This window comes from Camponotus vicinus, unplaced genomic scaffold, assembly GCF_025532165.1.
Source record: "Camponotus vicinus isolate PSW18456_S1 unplaced genomic scaffold, iyCamVici1.0 SCAF_5, whole genome shotgun sequence".
NCBI classification, from domain to species: domain Eukaryota; kingdom Metazoa; phylum Arthropoda; class Insecta; order Hymenoptera; family Formicidae; genus Camponotus; species Camponotus vicinus.
The window spans coordinates 12,946,957-12,970,678 of record NW_028141977.1 but is presented as its reverse complement, the minus strand read 5'-3'; the positions used below and the strand labels follow the sequence as shown (position 1 = coordinate 12,970,678).

At 27.6% G+C, this 23,722-nt stretch overlaps 3 protein-coding genes across 7 annotated transcripts; all 3 read right to left on the bottom strand.

The window, feature by feature from the left end:
• Positions 1–7,487, bottom strand: LOC145971618 (lysosomal aspartic protease-like). 2 transcript variants are annotated; one of them, XM_083099498.1, is made up of 8 exons: positions 7,327–7,487; positions 6,329–6,567; positions 5,533–5,654; positions 5,197–5,399; positions 1,669–1,791; positions 1,445–1,601; positions 1,140–1,232; positions 1–1,048 (listed from the first exon to the last, which is right to left on the bottom strand). In XM_083099498.1, exons 1-8 carry the CDS (start codon positions 7,386–7,388, stop codon positions 893–895), a joined length of 1,155 nt encoding a protein of 384 aa, XP_082955624.1. In that variant the 5' UTR covers positions 7,389–7,487; the 3' UTR covers positions 1–892. The 2 variants fall into 2 exon arrangements, with proteins under 2 accessions (XP_082955624.1, XP_082955625.1); XM_083099499.1 differs by having other exon boundaries at positions 912–1,048; positions 1,181–1,232.
• A 1,189-nt stretch (positions 7,488–8,676) lies between these two features.
• On the bottom strand, positions 8,677–15,708 carry LOC145971619 (lysosomal aspartic protease-like). Of its 2 annotated transcripts, none has more exons than XM_083099501.1 (8): positions 15,496–15,708; positions 13,663–13,901; positions 11,419–11,540; positions 11,080–11,282; positions 10,636–10,758; positions 10,424–10,568; positions 10,130–10,222; positions 8,677–9,981 (listed from the first exon to the last, which is right to left on the bottom strand). In XM_083099501.1, the coding sequence occupies exons 1-8, from the start codon at positions 15,555–15,557 to the stop codon at positions 9,880–9,882; spliced, it is 1,089 nt and encodes a 362-aa protein (XP_082955627.1). In that variant the 5' UTR covers positions 15,558–15,708; the 3' UTR covers positions 8,677–9,879. The 2 variants fall into 2 exon arrangements, with proteins under 2 accessions (XP_082955627.1, XP_082955626.1); XM_083099500.1 differs by having other exon boundaries at positions 8,677–10,038; positions 15,496–15,707.
• A 598-nt stretch (positions 15,709–16,306) lies between these two features.
• LOC145971617 (lysosomal aspartic protease-like) lies at positions 16,307–22,975 on the bottom strand. Of its 3 annotated transcripts, none has more exons than XM_083099496.1 (8): positions 22,700–22,975; positions 21,384–21,652; positions 20,562–20,653; positions 20,230–20,429; positions 19,862–19,978; positions 19,650–19,794; positions 19,273–19,365; positions 16,307–19,193 (listed from the first exon to the last, which is right to left on the bottom strand). In XM_083099496.1, the coding sequence occupies exons 1-8, from the start codon at positions 22,759–22,761 to the stop codon at positions 19,041–19,043; spliced, it is 1,131 nt and encodes a 376-aa protein (XP_082955622.1). In that variant the 5' UTR covers positions 22,762–22,975; the 3' UTR covers positions 16,307–19,040. The 3 variants fall into 3 exon arrangements, with proteins under 3 accessions (XP_082955622.1, XP_082955621.1, XP_082955623.1); XM_083099495.1 differs by having other exon boundaries at positions 16,308–19,193; positions 20,562–20,680; XM_083099497.1 differs by having other exon boundaries at positions 16,308–19,193; positions 20,562–20,658; positions 21,384–21,434; positions 22,700–22,970.
• Positions 22,976–23,722: the final 747 nt, after the last annotated feature.

Sequence of the window (23,722 nt, the reverse complement as noted above, 5' to 3'; positions counted from 1 at the left end):
TTTTAACTTAGGACACAATCGAGCGTCGACCTTTTGAAAAATTAAAATTATCTTTATTCTATATTTCCTTTTTTATTTACTCAAATAAATAAAACTTATACATTTACTTTCTTTTTTGATCATGTTTGTCTACATATATGTATTGTCTCTCATGTGTATATATAAAACTTTAATAATTTTTGTATACATTTACATATTTATATTATATGAAATGTGAAATATAATGTTATATACATATATTTATACTATCATCTTATACATGTATCCTATTAATTATACTATCTAATTATACTCTATAATTATATCACATTATACTATATAATAATATTTAATTATACTATATAATGCTACTTAATTATACATATTATATAATAATAGATAGTATAAATATTAATAAATATTATTATCTGGTTTTATCGTTTTATAATAATGAAGAAACTCGTCAAAAGTATATGCAACAGTATATCTGTTTACGTAATAAAAATTACTTCGTTCTATGTGTGTAATTTTCAATTATAATTCATTTTTAACATGAGTGAGATACGATAATAAAAAAAATTATTTAGTTTAATATCATGTATTAAGGAGGACAACATATTTGACATAAACTTAATTGTTTTAAAATTTAACGAAGTCATGAAACTACATTGAATCATTAAAACTATAATTATATTAGTGAAAATACATGTTATATATCACTCTTTGTTTGATGAATATTTTTATAGATATTGAAAAAAAATTAAAGATATGCACAGTCTTCGAAAACGTTTAAGTATCTCGTTAAGTTTGTTATGAACAAAACTCACAAAATATACATAATTGCATATTATGTACATTTTTATTATGTAAGATGTATATATTTTAAAAAAGTGCTAGAGGAAGTAATTAATATTTATTTCGCTAAAGCAAATCCGACTCGGTCATTCTGCATATCAAACTCGGTGTAGAAACGGCGAATAAAGGGATAGCCTAAAATCCAATCAATTCCATCATACCGCAAGTCAGTACCCATAAAGACGCTCATACATCCAGAATTAATAACTTGGAGCTGTACAGAATTAAATATATAATGTAAACTTCTCTTAAATACGCTTAAATAATCTAAATAATAATTTAAATAATTTATCTATAGCACTCACGTCAATGACGTAATCTTTACCGGTAAGATTGAATGCCTTACCACCCAAAATAAAACTGATTGTAGGTAACTCAGGAATTCGACTGCAGTTCACCTTTAAACAAAAAATAATATTAAATTAATAACTAATAATATTTAAGAAACATATTAATTATGTTCAACTAAAACGTGGATTAATGTCCTTGTTCCATGAATGTTTATGTTACATTTGAACGTATCCAATATTTATTTTTATCGCTATATCAACTTTTTATAGTTTTTTATCAAAGGCTATGTGCTTTGTGAAAGATTCAATTATTTACTCACTATTGTATCTTCACCGATAATATGAGATCCAATAATATCATTAATATATTCCATATCTGAATATGGTCCACTTATTACCGGAATACCTGTATCAACGATAGCTTGGCAGCTTTCCTTGCATAGGCTGACATCATTGAGTGGATCATTGATTCGAATCCTACAAAACATTAATATTAACGTTAATTTGCTGGAATATGATTAACGTAATTTAAAAAATAACGTACTCATCTATAGTAAATTGCCAGAATCCTTGGCGAGTAAGAGGAATATATGTGAAATCACCCTCGTAATAAGCAGGATCGGAACCACCCAATACAAATTCACCACCTAACTCGGCTGAAGAGTTTCTGCATAAATTGCATAATTTTACATCGTAATTTGTATGTGTGTGTATGTAAACTACCCTCCATAAGTTTGAAAACACATTGCATTTTACAGATAAACAATCGCATGGCAGCAATCTGTGCAGATCTGTGCAGATCTGTGCAGATTTTTCATATGAATATATTGCAAGACGTTTAAATGATGATATGACGCCTGTTTATACCGAAAATATGTCGAATAATTATTACGCGGCACCGAACTGCTCGGAGTTAAATTTCGCGCGGCCAGTAGAAATAGACATTATAATCCCAAAAAATAACAATAATTTCAAATGTCTTTAAACTTTTTTTATTGCTTAGTTTTGTTACCAACATAATATATCTCATTTTGCTAACATCCTCGAGGTCCGCAAAATGTTTAAAAAAACGAATTTGCAAAATTCGTTGCCACCTTACGTAGAAAATTGCAAATATTTAGCAAACTTGGGGAAATGTTTAATCGATGGTTTTCTGCTGTTTATTAAATTTGCTAACCATCCGAGAGTCGGCAACATTGAAAATTGTTAAAAATTAACATTTTTGTTAATAAATATTGCGCAAAAATATGTAATGTTTTGCAAAAGTGTTAGAATTTTCTTAAAAATATGCGAAAAGACTTGTGAAAATTTGCGAACTCGTAAGTTGCACGCAACACGTATATATATAAATAAACGTTATTTAAATTGTTTATTCGACTGTATTTCCGCCAAAAAAATTGCAAACGTTATGAATATAGGTAGCAAATACTTAAAGCATTTTATGTCTCGTATTTTCAAATTTGCTAACTTCTTCGAGCCCGGCAACATTATTAAAACTTAACAATAAAATAATTGGGGTTTTTTTTTTACTGGCCAAAAACTACAAACATTTTGCAAATTCGGCATTTGGTTGGAAATGACATTCTAACAAGGAATTTGCATTTGCTAACTCCGATATTCACTGCAAGTACTGAAAATCTATAGTATACGTGACGTTAACTACAGATTTTCAGTACTGGCAGTGAATTTCGGAAACGGATTCCTGTCGAGAGCTTATCGATAATTATCGAAAAGGTTTTATCGATAGTATCGAGACGAACTTCTCTATATAACCTAAAAACAATATTTTTCGTCCAACGTGGATTAGATGGAATTCATCGGTCGTGCGATAAAAATAAAAATGCAGGTTATTTTTGAAATATAATCTCAATAATATAGCAAAACAAATTTCATTACTGTCTATAATTTTTAAAAATTACCTGTGGCTTTGTATATACAGGGTGTCTGGAAAGGTAAGGCCAACCGGCCAGGAGGTGAAAGAGGAGCATGAGTAGAACACATAATGTAAATAAATTTTTTCGTATTCGCTATAATTTAGAAGATATAGCGCTTTATAAGGATGTATAAAAAGTGTGAAACTTCTTAATATTTCGAAAAATACGTATTTTCGAAAAAAATGTTTTATACAAAAGGTGTAGGGTTTTAAGTTATGCATTACACAGAAAAATTAGAATGACCTTGAATAGTATTCTTAAGGTCACGTAAAGATAACCTTGAAATTTTTATCTTCCAAACTATAGCGAATACGAAAAAATTTTATTTACATTATGTGTTCTACTCATGCTCCTCTTTCACCTCCTGACCGGTTGGCCTTACCTTTCTAGACATCTTGTATACATGGAAATTACGTGACTTGAATTTTTTTAAAGTTATGCAGAACGATTCTTAATTCAACTTTTCATTTATTTATCGTATGTGTATTTATGACTTGATAAAGAACAAGGACAGATATTATGTAATTGTCACGCTACGTTTAAAAAATTGGAATGGATTTCGTTATGAGTATTTGATATTCTTAAAGAAATGCTAACACGACGGCCGAACTCCGACGGGATAGCTCACTCAAACGTAACTAAAATTGTTACCGACTCGATTTATCGTATCAATACGTCTATTTGCTCGATGTCGTCGAAATCGAGAGCGAGAACGAATAACGAGCAAGCGAGATGACCTATCATCAAAGAGTTCCGAAGTCTCTCTCGCGAGGTTCCCTTTATCTTTATCTTTCACGTATCATATATCATCTTACCACAGAAAATAAAACTTTTATATTTCACATTTTATCAATTTGAAAGTAATTTCAATGAATTAATGAGATTTTTGCGATTAAAATGACATCAAACATGACATAAATCGGATAATTTTTAAAATTTTTTGCTCTTTCTTACGTGAAAAAGAAATTTATTGAGAGATATTTCGGAATTGTTAAGTTTTAATAATGTTGCCGGGCTCGAAGAAGTTAGCAAATTTGAAAATACGAGACATAAAATGCTTTAAGTATTTGCTACCTATATTCATAACGTTTGCAATTTTTTTGGCGGAAATACAGTCGAATAAACAATTTAAATAACGTTTATTTATATATATACGTGTTGCGTGCAACTTACGAGTTCGCAAATTTTCACAAGTCTTTTCGCATATTTTTAAGAAAATTCTAACACTTTTGCAAAACATTACATATTTTTGCGCAATATTTATTAACAAAAATGTTAATTTTTAACAATTTTCAATGTTGCCGACTCTCGGATGGTTAGCAAATTTAATAAACAGCAGAAAACCATCGATTAAACATTTCCCCAAGTTTGCTAAATATTTGCAATTTTCTACGTAAGGTGGCAACGAATTTTGCAAATTCGTTTTTTTAAACATTTTGCGGACCTCGAGGATGTTAGCAAAATGAGATATATTATGTTGGTAACAAAACTAAGCAATAAAAAAAGATTTAAAGACATTTGAAATAATTGTTACTTTTTTTACTATTTCTACTGGTAATAGTGCTACTACAGCATATCAGAGTCAAGCATGCTGTAGTGGAATGCCTGTAATGTTTATGCGCATTAGAAACATACATCAGAGTAATAAGAACTCATTTAAGTGCAGTTTGATTTTAGTTTCTGTAAAAGTAACAAAAATTACTACAATCATTAAAAATGGCTCCGACGTGCCAGATTCCATATGAATTGCGAGTCAAGATTATTATTTTACAAGAAGAAGGATATAACATCCGGCAAATATCAAAGAAATTAAAGTTATTTTCTTTATATTGTATACCTTTATAGAGTGTTTCCAAACTTATGGAGGGTACTGTATGTGTGTACGTGCGTGTACGTGTATCACAATTAATATTAAATTTAATACACAAATATAAATACTACTTTAATTTATTATTTATATATTATTATAAATTAAAAAATTATAATAATATAATAATATATAAATAATAAATTTAATTTATGTGTTAATATTAAAATAAATATAAATATACATACAAATATGTAAAATTATATGTGCACATTTATTAAAAACTTTTGTTTAGAGATATGCATTGTTCATAAGTATAGAAGATATATACCTATTTAAATAAAAACTGAAAATGTGTGATGACACTAAACCCTGTTTAACCATGTTGTCGAAAACAGGCGTTACTTCATCGATAGATATTTTGGAATAAGCCAAGCCCAAGACACCATGAAATGATAGCCTTTTAAAATATTCTTGATTTGACACACAAATTATTTCTGCAAATGTTTGGTTCTGAATATTGAGGCCGGCAACCTATAATAAAATTGGTAATGAAATAATATATCATCATCGCCGTACGAAAAAACTGATTGCTTAAGAAATGTTTAAACTTATCGTGACATTGTAGCTTTAACTAAATTGAATTTTATGTTTAATGATGACTTACATTCACTATATCAGTAGATAAGATTCCATATATATTCTCATGACGAGTATAGCCTAACTCAAACAGAGTATCATTTGCTATATATGTGCTGGATTTTCTATGATCATATTGGGCATGCGATACTGTAAACCATATTCAGTAATATCACAAATTAACAATATTAAAAAAATTTTTTAAATAGAGATATTGTCTTTTTAAAATTAATAATTACGGATTTGACTCAAATAATTAAATATTAAATCGAAATTGATACATAAGAGCCACAGCGCGGTAGTTGGAGCGCAGAGAAGAAACATTATCTCCTTACCTTTTTATTATTAGTTTATTACAAAACTTAAATTATAACAACAAAAGGCGCCTTTTGGCTAACTAATAATAAAAAAGAAGGAGATGTTGTTTCTTCTCTGCACTCCAATTACTGTGGCTTTTATGTACCAATTTTTCGATTTAATTGTCTTTTTAATCTATAATAAATATATAATTCTTTTATAAATTATTATATATGTATATGTATATGTAATTGTGTTTGTCGAATTAGCTCTTAAATCATCTTTATTGCTCAAAGCTTGCTTATATTTTTAGAAAGTGAATGTGATAAATTGCTTAAATTAATTTATGCATGCAAATTCCATAGTTTGCTTAATATTTACACTATAAAATATTAAATATTATAAAATACGTATCTGTTGTGATTCAACATTTCAAATATTCCAAGATTATCGTGAAAGATATGATCGTGGGTAGAATATATATATATATATTGTTACATATACTTATACACAAACAAATTACTTACAACATGAAGACATGCTGCACATTTTAGACACTACCCAAAGATTAGAGGAACTAGTATCAAGCAAAACTGTAAAAGTTTGCGGAGGAGTTCCAATGGTAATACTGGCAGTGTACAGTACATTTAGGTAATTAGATAAATGTACTGAAGGAAAATTATCAATTCTTGAAAAATATTCTTCCAAGTCGTTGTCAACTTCTCTCAAAGATTGTTGAACCAAATCCTTCTTGTACAATGAAATCCTTGAAATAATAAGACGGATTCTATGATACACGCACACACACACACACATATATATATATATATATATATATATATATATATATATATATATATATATATACTTGCAAACATATATGTATAAAATAATTTGTAATCCAGTTTTATATATATATATATATATATATATATATATATATATATATACTTGCAAACATATATGTATAAAATAATTTGTAATCCAGTTTTATATATATATATATATATATATATATATATATATAAAAGTAAACGGACATTGATATTTAGTTAACGAATATTTTGCATGTAATTTTACATAGAGAAATAATTTAAAAGCAAGTAACTGTATCAAGTATTAAAAATAGGATCCAATGAATGTCAGATAAATAAGTAATACAAAGCAACTTCTTATACCTATAGTCGATTATCGTTATTTACATCAACGGTCGCCGTTTAAATGATAAAAGCCGTTTAGATAAAAGCAAGATGGACAAAAGAACGTTACGAAAGAACAAAGAGTCACTTTTTCAAAAATATTATTTTTCATCTACTAAATATTACTTTTCAACTAATAAATAAAATAAATAAAATATATATTTTGGCCAACGAAATTTTACCTAATTTATATTAAAGCATTAATTGCATTTGCATAAACCACGCGGTTAATCCAAGAAATCGTATGCGATTACGAGAAAAAAGTCGATCTCCATAATTTTGATATTTATCATGCTAATATATAATATAATAAAATATGTACTGACCTGTGCAATTGCGCATCAGTCGTCACAAGGAGCACCGTCGCCATCACAAAAAGGGGAAACATATTTCCAAATTTATTATTACTGAAGTCTCGATTTGTGAAAATTTGAACGACGACTTTCTTTCGACGTCTTATGGCCGGATACACAGAACAATAAAGTGTTGTTGCCCTCTTAACACTGTACCGATATTCGAGAGTAGCGTTATATACATATATGATCGTGCGTGCCCCTATGTCGAATGCTTGAACGCGGGGAGAACGTGCGAAACATTCGAAAAATCCTGATAAATTTTCCCATCGATCAATTTAATTCAAATATATCATATTTAGCATAATCGTGTATTCTTAATTAAAAATGTTTATTTATTTACATAAATTCATGATTAATAATAAAAAACATTTCCTTTGAAAGAATTGTTTTTTATTATTAATCATGAATTTATGTAAATATAAATAAATAAACATTTTTATAAATAACATTTAAAAATTAAAAAACAATTCTTCCTTTACATCTGCTAGACAGACAATCATGCATCATTTATTTTATAATAGACAATTTGCAAAAAGTAGTATTTAATTAATCGACATTTTTTTATCTAATTCTGTGCGGATAAATTATATAATTGTGAATAATTTTTTATTTGATAAAATCTTTTTTAGGTTTTTAGAGATGTTTTTGAAGAGAAATGGAAATATACATAATCTTGAAATATATATTTGAATATCCACTAATCTCTTATAATAACTTTTGCTATGAACAACTTGTTATGTTAGTTTAGAGATAATAATGATCACGAGAAAAAAATTGATCTCCATAATTTCGATATTTAACATGCTAATATATAATACAATAAAATATATACTGACCTGTGTAATTGCGAATCAATCGTCACAAAGAGCATCGTCACTATCACAAAAAGGCGAAACATATTTCCAAATTTATTATTACTGAAGTCTCGATTCGTAGAGGGAGGAGGGGATATTTTAACTTAGGATACTCTACAAAACTTAAAAATCTATGCTATATGTACATTTCTTTCATCATATAATATGTAAATTTGAAGAAAATGCAACAAAATGAAATTTTGTGAAAGAAATAATAGATCTCTAATAAGGAAATCTATTCTTTTATTAAAAACGTGTTATTAATTTTTCTGAAATAAAATAATTTTCAATAATGAGAAATATTATTATGATGATAATTTAAATACATTACAAGAATCAATGTATAATGAGAAATAATAAGATATAATAAGATAAACACATTATAAGAAAAAATTGGAATTGTTTTTATCATTAAAGCAAATATTGTTGAACGCATAATTGTATTATTTATTATAGTAGGTCGATCTTTACAAATTAAATGTTTATTAATTATCAATATGTAACGTACACATACAATACAATGTATATAAGAACTTATCTTTAGTTTCCGTGTCGATCAATGCGAAAAGCGTCACGTCCACTACGAGAAAGCGAAAGCAATGTTTCCGAAATTTCTAACAAATTTCTTTCTGTACTCGACTACTGATATTTTAATGAATTTTTGTTTCGATTTGAGACACAATCAAGTGTCCTTTTGAAAAATTAAAATTTTAATTATTCGACATTTTCTTTTTTATTTATTCTTTAAGTAAAACTTGTACATTCACTTTCTCTTTTATTCATTTTTGTCTACATATATGTATTATCTCTCTTATGTGTGTCTACATATATGTATTATCTCTCTTATGTGTGTATATAAAACTTCTATAATTTTTATACATTTATATGTTTATATGGGAAACATACTATTATATATATTTATACTTATACTATTATCTTATATGCGTATCCTATTAATTATACTATCTAATTATACTATATAATTATATTATATTATACTATATAATAATATTTATTTATATTACATAGTATTACTTAATTATATTATATAATAATAGATAGTATTATATATATTGATAAATATTATCTTTCGTTTTACATCGTGTAATAAGAAGAAACTCGTCAAAGTGCATAATTTGTGGAACAGCATATTTGCTTATGTTAACGCAATAAAAATTACTTCGTTCTATGTGTAATTTATAATTATAATTCATTTTTAACATGAGTGATATCATAGTAAAAAAAGTTATTCAGCTTAATGATGTTACGATTGTATTCTAAGAGGATGATACTATATTTAATATAAATTTAATTCTGAATTAATTAATTCTTAATTAAACTTAATCTTAATTAATCTTCTTAACTAATTAACATCATAAACTTAATTGTTTTAAAATTTAAAGAAATCATGAAACTACATTGAATCATTAAAACTATAATTATATTAAATTTATAAAAATACATGTTATATATCACTCTTTGTTTGATGAATATTTTTATAGATTTTGAAAAAAAATTAAAGATATGTACAGTCTTCGAATACATTTAAGTATCTCGTTAAGTTTGTTATGAACAAAACTCACAAAATATACATAATTAGATATTATGTACATTTTTATTATGTAAGATGTATATATTTTAAAAAAGTGCTAGAGAAAATAATTAATATTTATTTCGCTAAAGCAAATCCGATTCGGTCAAACCACTTATCAAACTCGGTGTAGTAACGGCCAATAAAAGGATAGCCTATAACCCAATCGATTTCATGATGCTGCAAATCAACATCCATAAAGGTACTCACACAAAAATCAACACCACTATCTCGAAACTGTACAGAATTAAATGTATAATGTAAACTTCTCTTAAATATGCTGAAATAATTTAAATAATAATTTAAATAATTTATTTATAGCACTCACATCAATGACGTAATCTTTACCGGTAAGATTGAATGCCTTACCACCCAAAATAAAACTGATTGTAGGTAACTCAGGAATTCGACTGCAGTTCACCTTTAAACAAAAGATAATATCATATTAATACTTAATAATATTTAATAAACATATTAATTATGTTCAACCAAAACGTGGATTAATGTCGATGTTTATGTTTCATTTGAACGTATCTAATATTCATTTTTATCGCTATATCAACTTTTTATAGCTTTTTATCAAAGGCTATGTGCTTTGTGAAAGATTCAATTATTTACTTACTTCTGTATCTTTACCGAAAGTACCAGATCCAATAATTGCATTAATATATGCCATATCTGAATTTGGTCCGGTTATTGCCGGAGAAGCTGTATGAATGATAGCTTGGCAACTTTCATTGCATAGGCTGATATTATTGATTTCAATCCTACAAAACATTAATATTAACGTTAATTTGTTGGAACATGATTAACGTAATTTAAAAAATAACGTACTTATCTATAGTAAATTGCCAGTATCCTTTGCGACTAACAGAAACATATGTGAAATTGCCCACGTAATGAGAATAATCGGAACCACTCAATACAAACTCACCACCTAACTCGGCTGAAGAATTTCTGCACAAATTGCATAATTTTATGTCGTAATATGTATGTGTATGTAAGTATGTGTGTATGTGTGTGCATGTGTGTACGTGTGTGACAATTAAAATTGAATTTAATATACAAATATTAATACTACTTTAATTTATTTTTTATATATTATAATAAATTAAAAAATTATAATAATATAATAATATATAAATAATAAATTTAATTTATGTATTAATATTAAAATAAATATAAATATACATACAAATATGTAAAATTATATGAGCACATTTATTAAAAACTTTTGTTTAGAGATATGCATTGTTCATAAGTATAGAAGATATGTACCTATTTAGATAAAAACTGAAAATTATTGCTCGCAATAAGCTTTGTTCACGCATGTTGTCGAAGACAGGCGTTACTCCATCGACAGATATTTCGGAATAACCCAAGCCCAAGACACCATCATATAGCCGACTTCCAAAATATGTTTGGTTTGACACGCAAGTTATTTCTGCAAATGTTTGGTTCTCAACTTGAAGGCCGCCAACCTATAATAAAATTGGTAATGAAATAATATATCGTCATCGCCGTACGAAAAAACTGATTGCTTAAGAAATGTTTAAACTAAACTTAATCGTGACATTATAGCTTTAACTGAATTGGATTGTATGCTTAATGACTTACATTCACTGTATCATTAGATAAGATTCCATATATATTCTCGTGACGAGTATAGTCTAACTCAAACAGAGTATCATTTGCTATATATGTGCTGGATTTTCTATGATCATATTGAGCGTGCGATACTGTAAACCATATTCAGTAATATCACAAATTAACAATATTAAAAAAATTTTTTTAAATAGAGATATTGTCTTTTTAACTTTAATAATTAGGGATTTGACTTAAATAATTAAATATTAAACCGAAATTGATACATAAGAGCCGCAGCGCGGTAGTTGGAGCGCAGAGAAGAAACATCATCTCGTTACCTTTTTATTATTAGTTTATTACAAAACTTAAATTACAACAACAAAAGACGCCTTTTGGCTAACTAATAATAAAAGGGAAGGAGGTGTTGTTTCTTCTCTGCGCTCTAACTACCGCGATGTGGCTTTTATGTATCAATTTCGATTTAATTGTCTTTTTAATGTATAATAAATATACAATTCTTTTATAAATTATTATATATGTATATGTAATTGTGTTTGTCGAATTAACTCTTAAATCATCTTTATTGCTCAAAGCTTGCTTATATCTTTAGAGAGTGAATGTGATAAATTGTTTAAATTAATTTATGCATGCATCCATAGTTCAAAATCCATAGTTTGCTTAATATTTACACTATAAAATATTAAATATTATTAAATTCGTATCTGTTGTGATTCAACATTTCAAGTATTCCAAGATTATCGTGAAAAATATGATCGTGGATAGAATATACATATATATATATATATATATATATATATATATATATATATATATATATATATACAGGGTCTTTCCGGAAATTTGCGACAAACTTTAAGGGGTGATTGATGTGATAAATGGAGCAATTTTTGTTAAGCAACCCGTGTTCGGCGATGCCTCCTTAATGCGCCAGACTGTGATGAACATTTACGCAGTTTACGAAGATTTAGTGTATACAACCCCTGTTAATACCCGACATGAGCTCATTGACAGGATTATGAACGCATACAATTCGCAATAATCCTGGAATTTTTCAGATAGTGCGTCAGTCAATGCACCGTAGATGCAATGTTTGTATTGAGATTGCAGGTCGCCATTTTGAACATTTATTGTAATAAAATAAACAAAATATAATTTAAAAAATGTATAATTTTTTTTACTATATTTTAATCTAACCATATAGAAATCAAACAACATTCATCGCAGCCTGGCGCCTTAAGGACGCATCGCCGGACACGGGTTGCTTAACAAAAATTGTTCCATTTATCGAGATCTATCACCCCTTTAAGTTTGTGGCAAATGTCCGGAAACACCATATATATATATATATATACAGGGTGGCCCATTTTAATCCATCCAGTCGAATATTTCGAAAACCAAGCCCGGGAGAGAAAAATGTTTCAGACAAAAGTTGTTTGGTTTCGAGGGGGCCATAAGATGGTACCATTGGTTTGACCTTGAAGAGTCATTTGAAGATCACATGAAGGTCACCTTCAATTTCTTAAATGGAACCTACTATTTGTCGTTACATATTCTTGTAGCTTATCTGGAGAGCTTTCCAAAACACTATAATTAAGTACCTTTTCGTTAAGTACTTTTTGAGTTATGAGGCTTGAAATAATTTCTTAATTTTACATAAACCGTAAAATATCTAGTAAAATATTCATTTTTCGATTACCTTACCTTAATACTTTTATGTACAAAATAATGAGAGGAATCAATTGGTGTAAAGAAAACACATAATTGATTCCTCTCATTATTTTGTACATAAAAGTATTAAGGTAAGATAATCGAAAAATGAATATTTTACAAGATATTTTACGGTTTATGTAAACTTAAGAAATAACTTCAAGCCTCATAACTCGGAAAGTACTTAATGAAAACTAACTTAATTATAGTGTTTTGGAAAGCTCTCGAGATAAGCTACAAGAATATGCAATAAAAAATGGGGGTTTCCATTTGAAAAAAACAACTTGACCTTGAAACAACCCTCAAGGTCGCTGTCAAGGTCAAAGTCAAGGTTATCATGAGATGCTCCGTTTGATATCCTACAACTTTTGTATTTGAAGTTTTCCTCCATAACCCTTAGTTTCCAAAATTTTCGGGTATCCAGACTTTTTCCTAACCCTGTATATATATATATATAGTTCCAAACTTATACGTATAAAATTAATATTTACATTTGATATGACTAGTAGATATTTGCATATACTTATACACAAACAAATTACTTACAACAAGCATGGACGCAGCACATTTTGGACGGTATCCAAAGATTAGCGGAACCAGTATCAAACAAAATTGTAAAATTTTGCGGAGGAGTTCCAATCGTAATATTGCCAGTGTACAGTAGGTTTTGGTAATTAGATAAAAGTACTGCAGGAAGATTATCAATTGTTGAAAGATATTCTTCCAAGTCGTTGCCAACTTTTCTCAAAGATTGTTGAATCAAATCCTTCTTGTACAATGAAATCCTTGAAATAATAAGACGGATTCTATGATACACGCACACGCACACACGCGCACGCACGCACGCACGCACGCACACACACACACACACACACACATATACACAGGATGTCCCATTTAAATTGAGACATCGAAGTAACTCGAAACCATGGCGATTTCGGTAAGGATGTTTTAAACAAAAGTTGTATGGTTTTAAGGGGGCCATAAGATGGTGTCATTGGTTTTACCTTGAAAAGTTAGAAAAGTCGTTTGAAGATCACGTGAAGGTCACCTCCAACTTTTTAAATGGGACACCCTATATACTTTTGCATATTCTTATAGCTCATCTCAAGAGCTTTCCAAAACACTATAATTAAGTTAGTTTTCATTAAGTACTTTCCGAGTTATGAGGCTTGAAATAATTTCTTAATTTTACATAAACCATAAAATATCTAGTAAAATATTCATTTTTCGATTATCTTACCTTAATACTTTTATATACAAAATAATGAGAGGAATCAATTGGTGTAAAGAAAAAACATAGCTGTTTTTAAGAAAAAATATGGAATTGTTAATTGCAAATTACATATTTTTTCTTAAAAACAGCTATGTTTTTTCTTTACACCAATTGATTCCTCTCATTATTTTGTATATAAAAGTATTAAGGTAAGATAATCGAAAAATGAATATTTTACTAGATATTTTATGGTTTATGTAAAATTAAGAAATTATTTCAAGCCTCATAACTCGGAAAGTACTTAATGAAAACTAACTTAATTATAGTGTTTTGGAAAGCTCTTGAGATGAGCTACAAGAATAAGCAAAAGCATATAGGGTGTCCCATTTAAAAAGTTGGAGGTGACCTACACGTGATCTTCAGGTGACTTTTCAAGGTAAAACCAATGATACCATCTTATGGCCCCCTTAAAACCATACAACTTTTGTTTAAAACATTCTCACCGAAACCGCCATGGTTTCGAGTTACTTCGATGTCTCAAGTTAAATAGGACACCCTGTATATACTTGCAAACATATGTATAAAATAATTTGTATCCAGTTTTTTATATATATATAAGTAAACGGACATTGATATTTAGTTAACGAATATTTTGCATGTAATTTTACATAGAGAAATAATTTAAAAGCAAGTAACTGTATCAAGTATTAAAAATAGGATCCAATGAATGTCAGATAAATAAGTAATACAAAGCAACTTCCTATACCTATAGTCAATCTGCTAACACGTGAAAAAATAGTGTACAGAGATGTTTTGATGACCTCCTATCACAATATTTACATCAACGGTCGCCGTTTAAATGATAAAAGCCGTTTAGATAAAAGCAAGATGGACAAAAGAACGTTACGAAAGAACAAAGAGTCACTTTTTCAAAAATATTATTTTTCATCTACTAAATATTACTTTTCAACTAATAAATAAAATAAATAAAATATATATTTTGGCCAACGAAATTTTACCTAATTTATATTAAAGCATTAATTGCATTTGCATAAACCACGCGGTTAATCCAAGAAATCGTATGCGATTACGAGAAAAAAGTCGATCTCCATAATTTTGATATTTATCATGCTAATATATAATATAATAAAATATGTACTGACCTGTGCAATTGCGCATCAGTCGTCACAAGGAGCACCGTCGCCATCACAAAAAGGGGAAACATATTTCCAAATTTATTATTACTGAAGTCTCGATTTGTGAAAATTTGAACGACGACTTTCTTTCGACGTCTTATGGCCGGATACACAGAACAATAAAGTGTTGTTGCTTACTAACAGCCCTCTTAACACTGTACCGATATTCGAGAGTAGCGTTATATATATGATCGCGCGTGCCCCTATGTCGAATGCTTGAACGCGGGGAGAACGTGCGAAACATTCGAAAAATCCTGATAAATTTTCCCATCGATCAATTTAATTCAAATATATCATATTTAGCATAATCGTGTATCCTTAATTAAAAATGTTTATTTATTTACATAAATTCATGATTAATAATAAAAAACATTTCTTTCGAAAGAATTGTTTTTTATTATTAATCATGAATTTATGTAAATATAAATAAATAAACATTTTTATAAATAACATTTAAAAATTAAAAAACAATTCTTCCTTTACATCTGCTAGACAGACAATCATGCATCATTTATTTTATAATAGACAATTTGCAAAAAGTAGTATTTAATTAATCGACATTTTTTTATCTAATTCTGTGCGGATAAATTATATAATTGTGAATAATTTTTTATTTGATAAAATCTTTTTTAGGTTTTTAGAGATGTTTTTGAAGAGAAATGGAAATATACATAATCTTGAAATATATATTTGAATATCCACTAATCTCTTATAATAACTTTTGCTATGAACAACTTGTTATGTTAGTTTAGAGATAATAATGATCACGAGAAAAAAATTGATCTCCAGAATTTCGATATTTAGCATGCTAATATGTAATACAATAATAAGATAAACACATTATAAGATGAAAAAATTGCAATTCTTTTTATTAAAGCAAATATTTGTTAAACGCATAATTGTATTATTTATTATAGTAGATCGATCTTTATAAATTAAATGTTTATTAATTATCGATATGTAACGCACACATACAATACAATGTATGTAGGAACTTATCTTTAGTTTCCTTGTCGATCAATGCGAAAAGCGTCACGTCCACCACAAGAAAGCGAAAGCGATGTTTCCGAAATTTCTGACAAATTTCTTTCTGTACTCGACTACTAGAGATCTCGTTTATCGACATACAGTTGCGGCTACATGTACAATTGCGCGTTTTAGAAATACATCCGGTTTCTTATCGATCATTCGAATTTAAATAAAAATTTTGCGAGCAAAGTGTCATTTGCTAAGTCCATTGTGCATGGCTGTTTAGTCGACATAATTAATCTATCCTTTGGAAACGTTGATTGCTTCCCCACTAGTCACGCACACATTTAATTTATTTTAATACAATTTATGATAATTAGAAAAAATGTTAATTAAAATATTTTTAAATTTAATCGATTGATAGGAACTCAGACGTGTTTCTAGAACGCGCAATTGTACACATAGCCAACACTGCATGTCGATAAACGAGATCTTTAATAGTCGAGTACAGAAAGAAATTTGTCAGAAATTTCGAAAACATCACTTTCGCTTTCTCGTGATGGTCGACACGGAAACTAAAGATAAATTCATATATACATTGTATATATCACACATCGGTATAGCAAATCGGTTAGCAAATGACACTTTGCTCTCATAAATTAGCATTTTAATTAGAAATAAGCTCATAGCTGCTTTCAGAATAAAGTATTGCGCTGTTAAAAATTAAAGCTCCTGTGCCTTACAATCTTTCCTTGTCACATTTCATTGTGTACTTTATCATCAATTTTTTAAATTATTTGTTTAGTTCTCGATAACAAAGAAATTCAATCTTTTTTAATTGCCAACCAACAAAGTTCGTACGTCATCAATATGAATTTTTGCATAATTTGTACATATTTAAAATTATATAATTATGACATACAAATTTTGTCAGCTGGCGATTGAAAAAGATTGAATTTTTTTTTTATCAAAAATTAAACAAATAATTTAAAAAATTGATGATAAAGTACACAATGAAATGTGACAAGGGAAGATTTTCTACATATTTTAATGAATTTTTGTTTCGACTTAAGACACAATCAAGTGTCGTCCTTTTGAAAAATTAAAATTTTAATTATTCTACATTTTATTTTTTATTTTTTCTTTAAGTAAAACTTGTACATTCATTTTCTCTTTTGATCATTTTTGTCTACATATATACATATATTGTTTCTTTTACGTGCATATATAAAACTTTTATAATATATAAACTTTTAATTTTTATACATTTATATGTTTATATGTAAAAAACATACTATTATATATATTTATACTTATACTTTATATTTATCTTATAAGCTAGCGCCAGACTATGCGTGATTCGTAATTCGCGATTCGTAATTCGTGATTCATAGAGATTCGTTGGACATTCAGGGAGATTCGTTATTCGTCGGTGTAAACCTTCCACACTATTCGCGATTCGCTGTATATCATTCGTAATTCGTAATTCGTCGTTTCTTAGTTCGCGTTACTTCGACCAGTTTTTTTTATAATATTTATCTTTTGGATCCCATAAACATCTATGTTCTCTTATGTGTTCTACAAGTTCAAGCACGCGATTATTTATCTAGCTCTCCATTGTCTCTCTCTTCATTATAATTGATGCAATAACCTATCAAAGAGAAACACGAACTAGTTACGCATAGTGTAGCGCGACACGAATGGATTGATTCGTAACGATTCGTCTCCTTTGAGTTTCGTCAAAAAATCGCTCGGTTAGCGAATCAGTACGAATGACGAATCGCGCATGACGAATCGACGAATTTTCCCTCCACATTATTCGCGAACGTTATACGAATCACGAATCACGCATCACGATTCGCGAAAACGCGCATAGTCTGGCGCTAGCTATATACGTATCCTATTAATTATACTACATCTAATTATATTATATAATTATACTATATTATACTATATAATAATATTTATTTATGTTATATAATATTACTTAATTATATTATATAGTAATAGATAGTATTATATATATTGATAAATATTATCTTTTGTTTTATATCGTGTAATAAGAAGAAATTTATCAAAGTGTATAGTTTGTGGAAGAGTATGTCTGCTTACGTTAACGCAATAAAAATTACTTCGTTCTATGTGTAATTTTTAATTATAATTCATTTTTAATATGAGTGAAATATGATAATAAAAAAAGTTACTTAGTTTAATATCACGGTTGTATTCAGGAGGATGATACTATATTTGATATAAACTTAAATGTTTTAAAATTTAAAGAAGTCATGAAACTACATTGAATCCTTAAAACTATAATTACATTAGTGAAAATATATGTTATGTATCATTCTTTGTTTGATGAATGTTTTTATAGATTTTAAAAAAAGAAATTAAATATATGCACAGTCTTCGAATACGTTTAAGTATCTCGTTAAGTTTGTTATGAGCAAAACTCACAAAATATACATAATTGCATATTATGTACATTTTTATTATGTAAGATGTATATATTTTAAAAAAGTGCTAGAGGAAGTAATTAATATTTATTTCGCCAAAGCAAATCCTATTCGGTTATTTTCCATATCAAACTCGGTGTAGTAACGGCCAATAAATGCAACGCCTAGAATCCAATCGAATTCACGCAAGTCAAGTCCCACAAAGTCGCTTACACATATAACATCATCCCCATCTGGGAGCTGTACAGAATTAAATATATAATGTAAACTTCTCTTATATATACTTAAATAATTTAAATAATTTACCTATAGCACTCACCGCAATGATATAATCTTTACCAGTAAGATTGAATGCCTTACCACCCAAAATAAAACTAATTGTAGGTAACTCAGGAATTCGATTGCAGTTTACCTTTAAACAAAAGATGATATCAATTAATAATTAATAATATTTAAATGTTTATTAGAATAATATTTAAATAATAATTAAAAGATGATGTCAATTAATTAATAATATTTAATAAGTATATTACATATAAAAAGTATAAAAAAAGTATATTACATTCAAACGTGTATTGATGTTGTTGTTCTAAAAAATTTCATTCAAACGTATCTAATATTAATTCTTATCGTTATTATCTTTTTATAATTTCTCAAAAGCTACGTGCTTTGTGAAATACACGCTCGTTTACTTACTGTGTCCAATCCATCAACATCAATAGTTCCAATAAGTTCATTAATATTTTTGATATCTGATGTTGGCCCAATTGTTGCCCCACTTCCTGTATGAACGATAGCTCGACAACTAGTCGTGCACAGATTGGTATTATTTATTTGAATCCTACGAAACAATAACATTAACGTCAATTTGTTGGAACATCATTAATATAATTTAAAAAATAACGTACTTATCAATGATAAATTGCCAGAATCCTTTGCGAGTAACAGGAATATATGTGAAATCGCCCTCGTAATAAGCAGAATCGGAACCACCTAATATCAACTTACCTAACTCGGCTGGATCTCTGTTTGACAAATTGCATAATTTTATATCGTAATATGTATGTGTGTGATAATTAAGATTAAATTTAATTTAATATACAAATATAAATATTACTTTAAAAAATTATAATAATATATAAATAAATAATAAATTTAGTTTATATGTTAATTAAAATAAATATAAATATACATATTAATTAATATAATTATAGGTATATATTTATTAAAAACTTTGTCTAGAGGTATGTATTATTCATGAATAGAGAAGATATACCTATTTAGATAAAAACTGAAAATGGATGATGACACTAGGCCTTGTTTAGCCAAATTGTCGAAGACAGTTACTTCATTGTCAGATATTTTTGAATGACCCAGGCCCAAGATACCATCATATGGTTCAATGTCAAATAGATCTACATTGGACACGTTAGTCATTTCTGTAAATGTTTGATTCTGAATAGTGAGGCCGGCAATCTATAATAAAATTGGTAATGAAATAAGATATCGTCATTGCCGCGCAAAAAAAACAATATGATTGCATAAGAAGTTTAAACTATGCGATTATAGTTGTAACTGAATTGGATTATTTGTGTAATAGTGGCTTACATTTACTATATCAGTAGATAGAAATCCATCTATACTGTTACCGGGGTATTCTATATGAATCGCAGTATTATTTGCTATATATGTGCTGGATCCTGTACTATTATACATATTATGTTTCACTGTAAAGCATATTCAGTAATATCACAAATTAATAATTAGAAAGATTTTAAAAATAGAGATGTTGTCTCATTAATCTATAATAAATATACAATATTCTTTTATATATCATTATATATATAAATGTGTTTGTCGAATTAACTCTTGAATCACTTTTGTTTGCCAAAGCTTGTTTGTATTCAAAGAGTGAATGTGATAAATTGTTATATTGATAAATTGTTAAATTAATTTATGCATGCAAATTCCACAGTTTGCCTTTGTAATATTTATACTATAGAATATAAAATACTAAATTCATATCTGTTGTGATTTAACTTTTTAAATATTATATACTTTTATATATTATATACTTTTTAAATATTATATACTTTTTAAATGTTATATATATATATATATATATATATATATATATATAACATGATAGAATGTGTGTGTGTGTGTGTGTGTGTATATACACTCTTTGAATACAAACAAGCTTTGGCAAACAAGTGATTCAAGAGTTAATTCGACAAACACATTTACATATATAATGATAAATAAAAGAATATTGTATATTTATTATTGATTAATGAGACAACATCTCTATTTTTAAAATCTTTCTAATTATTAATTTGTGTGTATAAATATATATATATATATATATATATATATATATATATATACACATATTGTTGGATATATCTATTACACAAATAAATTACTTACCACAAATAGGAATTTTGCACTTTCCAGATGGTATCCAAAAATTTGGGGAACCTGTATCAAATGCCACTTTAAATTCTTGCGGCGGAGTTCCAATGGTAATAACGCCATAATAATCTAAGTTTAGATTATTGGACAAAAGTACTGAAGGAAGATTATCATTTAACGAAAGAGGATTATCAATTTCATTAAACGAAAGAAGATCTTCTTGCAAATCAGTGCCAACTTTTTTCAAAGATTGTGGAATCAAATCCATCTTATGCAATGAAATCCTTGAAATAACAAAAAGGACTTTCTATGATACACACACACACACACACACACACACACACACACACACACACACACACACACATATACGTAAACTTGCAAACATATATGTATAAAATATATGTAAGAATATTTACATTTGATATTTCCCTAATAGATATTTCCAGAACAAAGTCATAAAAGTCTACACAAACTTAAACATCTTAGAAATCAATTACATTTAACATATTTATAATATAAGTATATTGTAAATATGTAAGATGTAATTGATTTCTATTACACATACTGTATATTACTCATTTAAATATAATTATATCAGAAACATTTATTAACTCAATGATTTTTCTAAATTATATCATCTTCATCTATTGCATATATATTTCTAAAGTAATATTTATAATTTGTAACTTAGTCTTATATATGTATATATATATATATATATATATATATATATATATATATATATAAGACTAAGTTACAAATTATAATATATATATATATATATATATATATAATCATTATGATTTAGTGGACATTGATTTTTACTTAACGAAAATTTTGCATGTAATTTTACATAAAGAAATAATTTAAGAGCAAGTAACTGTATCAAGTATTAAAAATAAGATACAGTGAATGTCAGGTAAACGCATAATACAAAGCAACTCGTTATACCTATAATAATTGATCTGCTAACGCATGAAATAGTGTACAATTAGGTGTTTTGATGACCTCCAATCAAGATATTTATGTTAACGGTCGTCGTTTAAATGCAGATAAAAGCAAGATAGACAAATGAATGTTACGAAAGAACAAAGAATCACTTTTTCAAAAATATTCTTTTTCATCTAATTTCGACTAATAAATAAAATAAATAAAATATACGTTTTGACCAACGAAATTTCACCTAATTTATATTGAAGCATTAATTGCATTTGCACAAGCCACGCGTTTAATCCAAGAAATCGTATACGATTACGGGAAAAAATCTATCTCTATAATTTTGATATGTGTATCATGCCAATATATAATACAATAAAATATATACTGACCTGTGCAATTGCGCGTCGATTGCTACAAAGAGCACCGTTACTACCATAAAAAGACGAAACATATTTCCAAATTTATTATTACTGAACTCTTGATTCGTAAAAATTTGAACGACTAGTTTCTTTCGACCCTTTATGGCCGGATACACAGAAAAATAAAGTGTTGTCGCTTATTAACAACTCCTCTTAACACTGTATCGATATTCAAGCGTAGCGTTATATGTATGATCGCGCGTGCCCCTATGTTGAATGCTTGAACGGGGAGAGAACGCACGAAATATTCGAAAAACCCTGATAGATTTCCATCTATTTAATTTAAATGTATCATATTTTGCATCGTGTATTCTTAATTAAGAATGTTTATTTGCATAAATTCATGATTAATAATATAAAACAATTCTTTCGAAAGAATAGATTGTTTATATCGATAAACAGTCAATATAAACTAACTAAACAAAAAATCATGCAACATCAACTTTACAATAATTTCAAAAAGTAATATTTAATTAATCGACATTTTTTTTAGCTACACAGAGAAAATTATTCTACTGCCAAGAAAAGCGATTACTCAGTTTTCTTTTTTTAAGTAATAGGTTTTTTTCTCTCAACAAAGAATATATTATTGATAATAGTCTTAAAATATACTCGTCACAAGTGTTAGAAAATCTCATTATCATGTGCTCAAAAGAAGAATTTATTTTTTATTCAAGAATATTATTAAAGTTGTATCAAAGAAAAATCTTCTTTACGCCAACTCCATGTAGTAAACAAACTAAATTTTTATTTTAATTTAATATTCTTGACTAAAATACTGCACTTACTAGAATTCAGAATATATTTTAATTAAATTTAATATTTATGGTGAACTTATTATATATTTGTGAATATACAAACTTATGATATACTTTACATTTTTTTCTGTGTGTCTCTTTTAGCGATGATGATTGATTATCTCATTATGTCTGCTTTATAAATGGCTATCATCGTGGAGATTTCATATAACTTCAACAATAGTAAAAATAATTA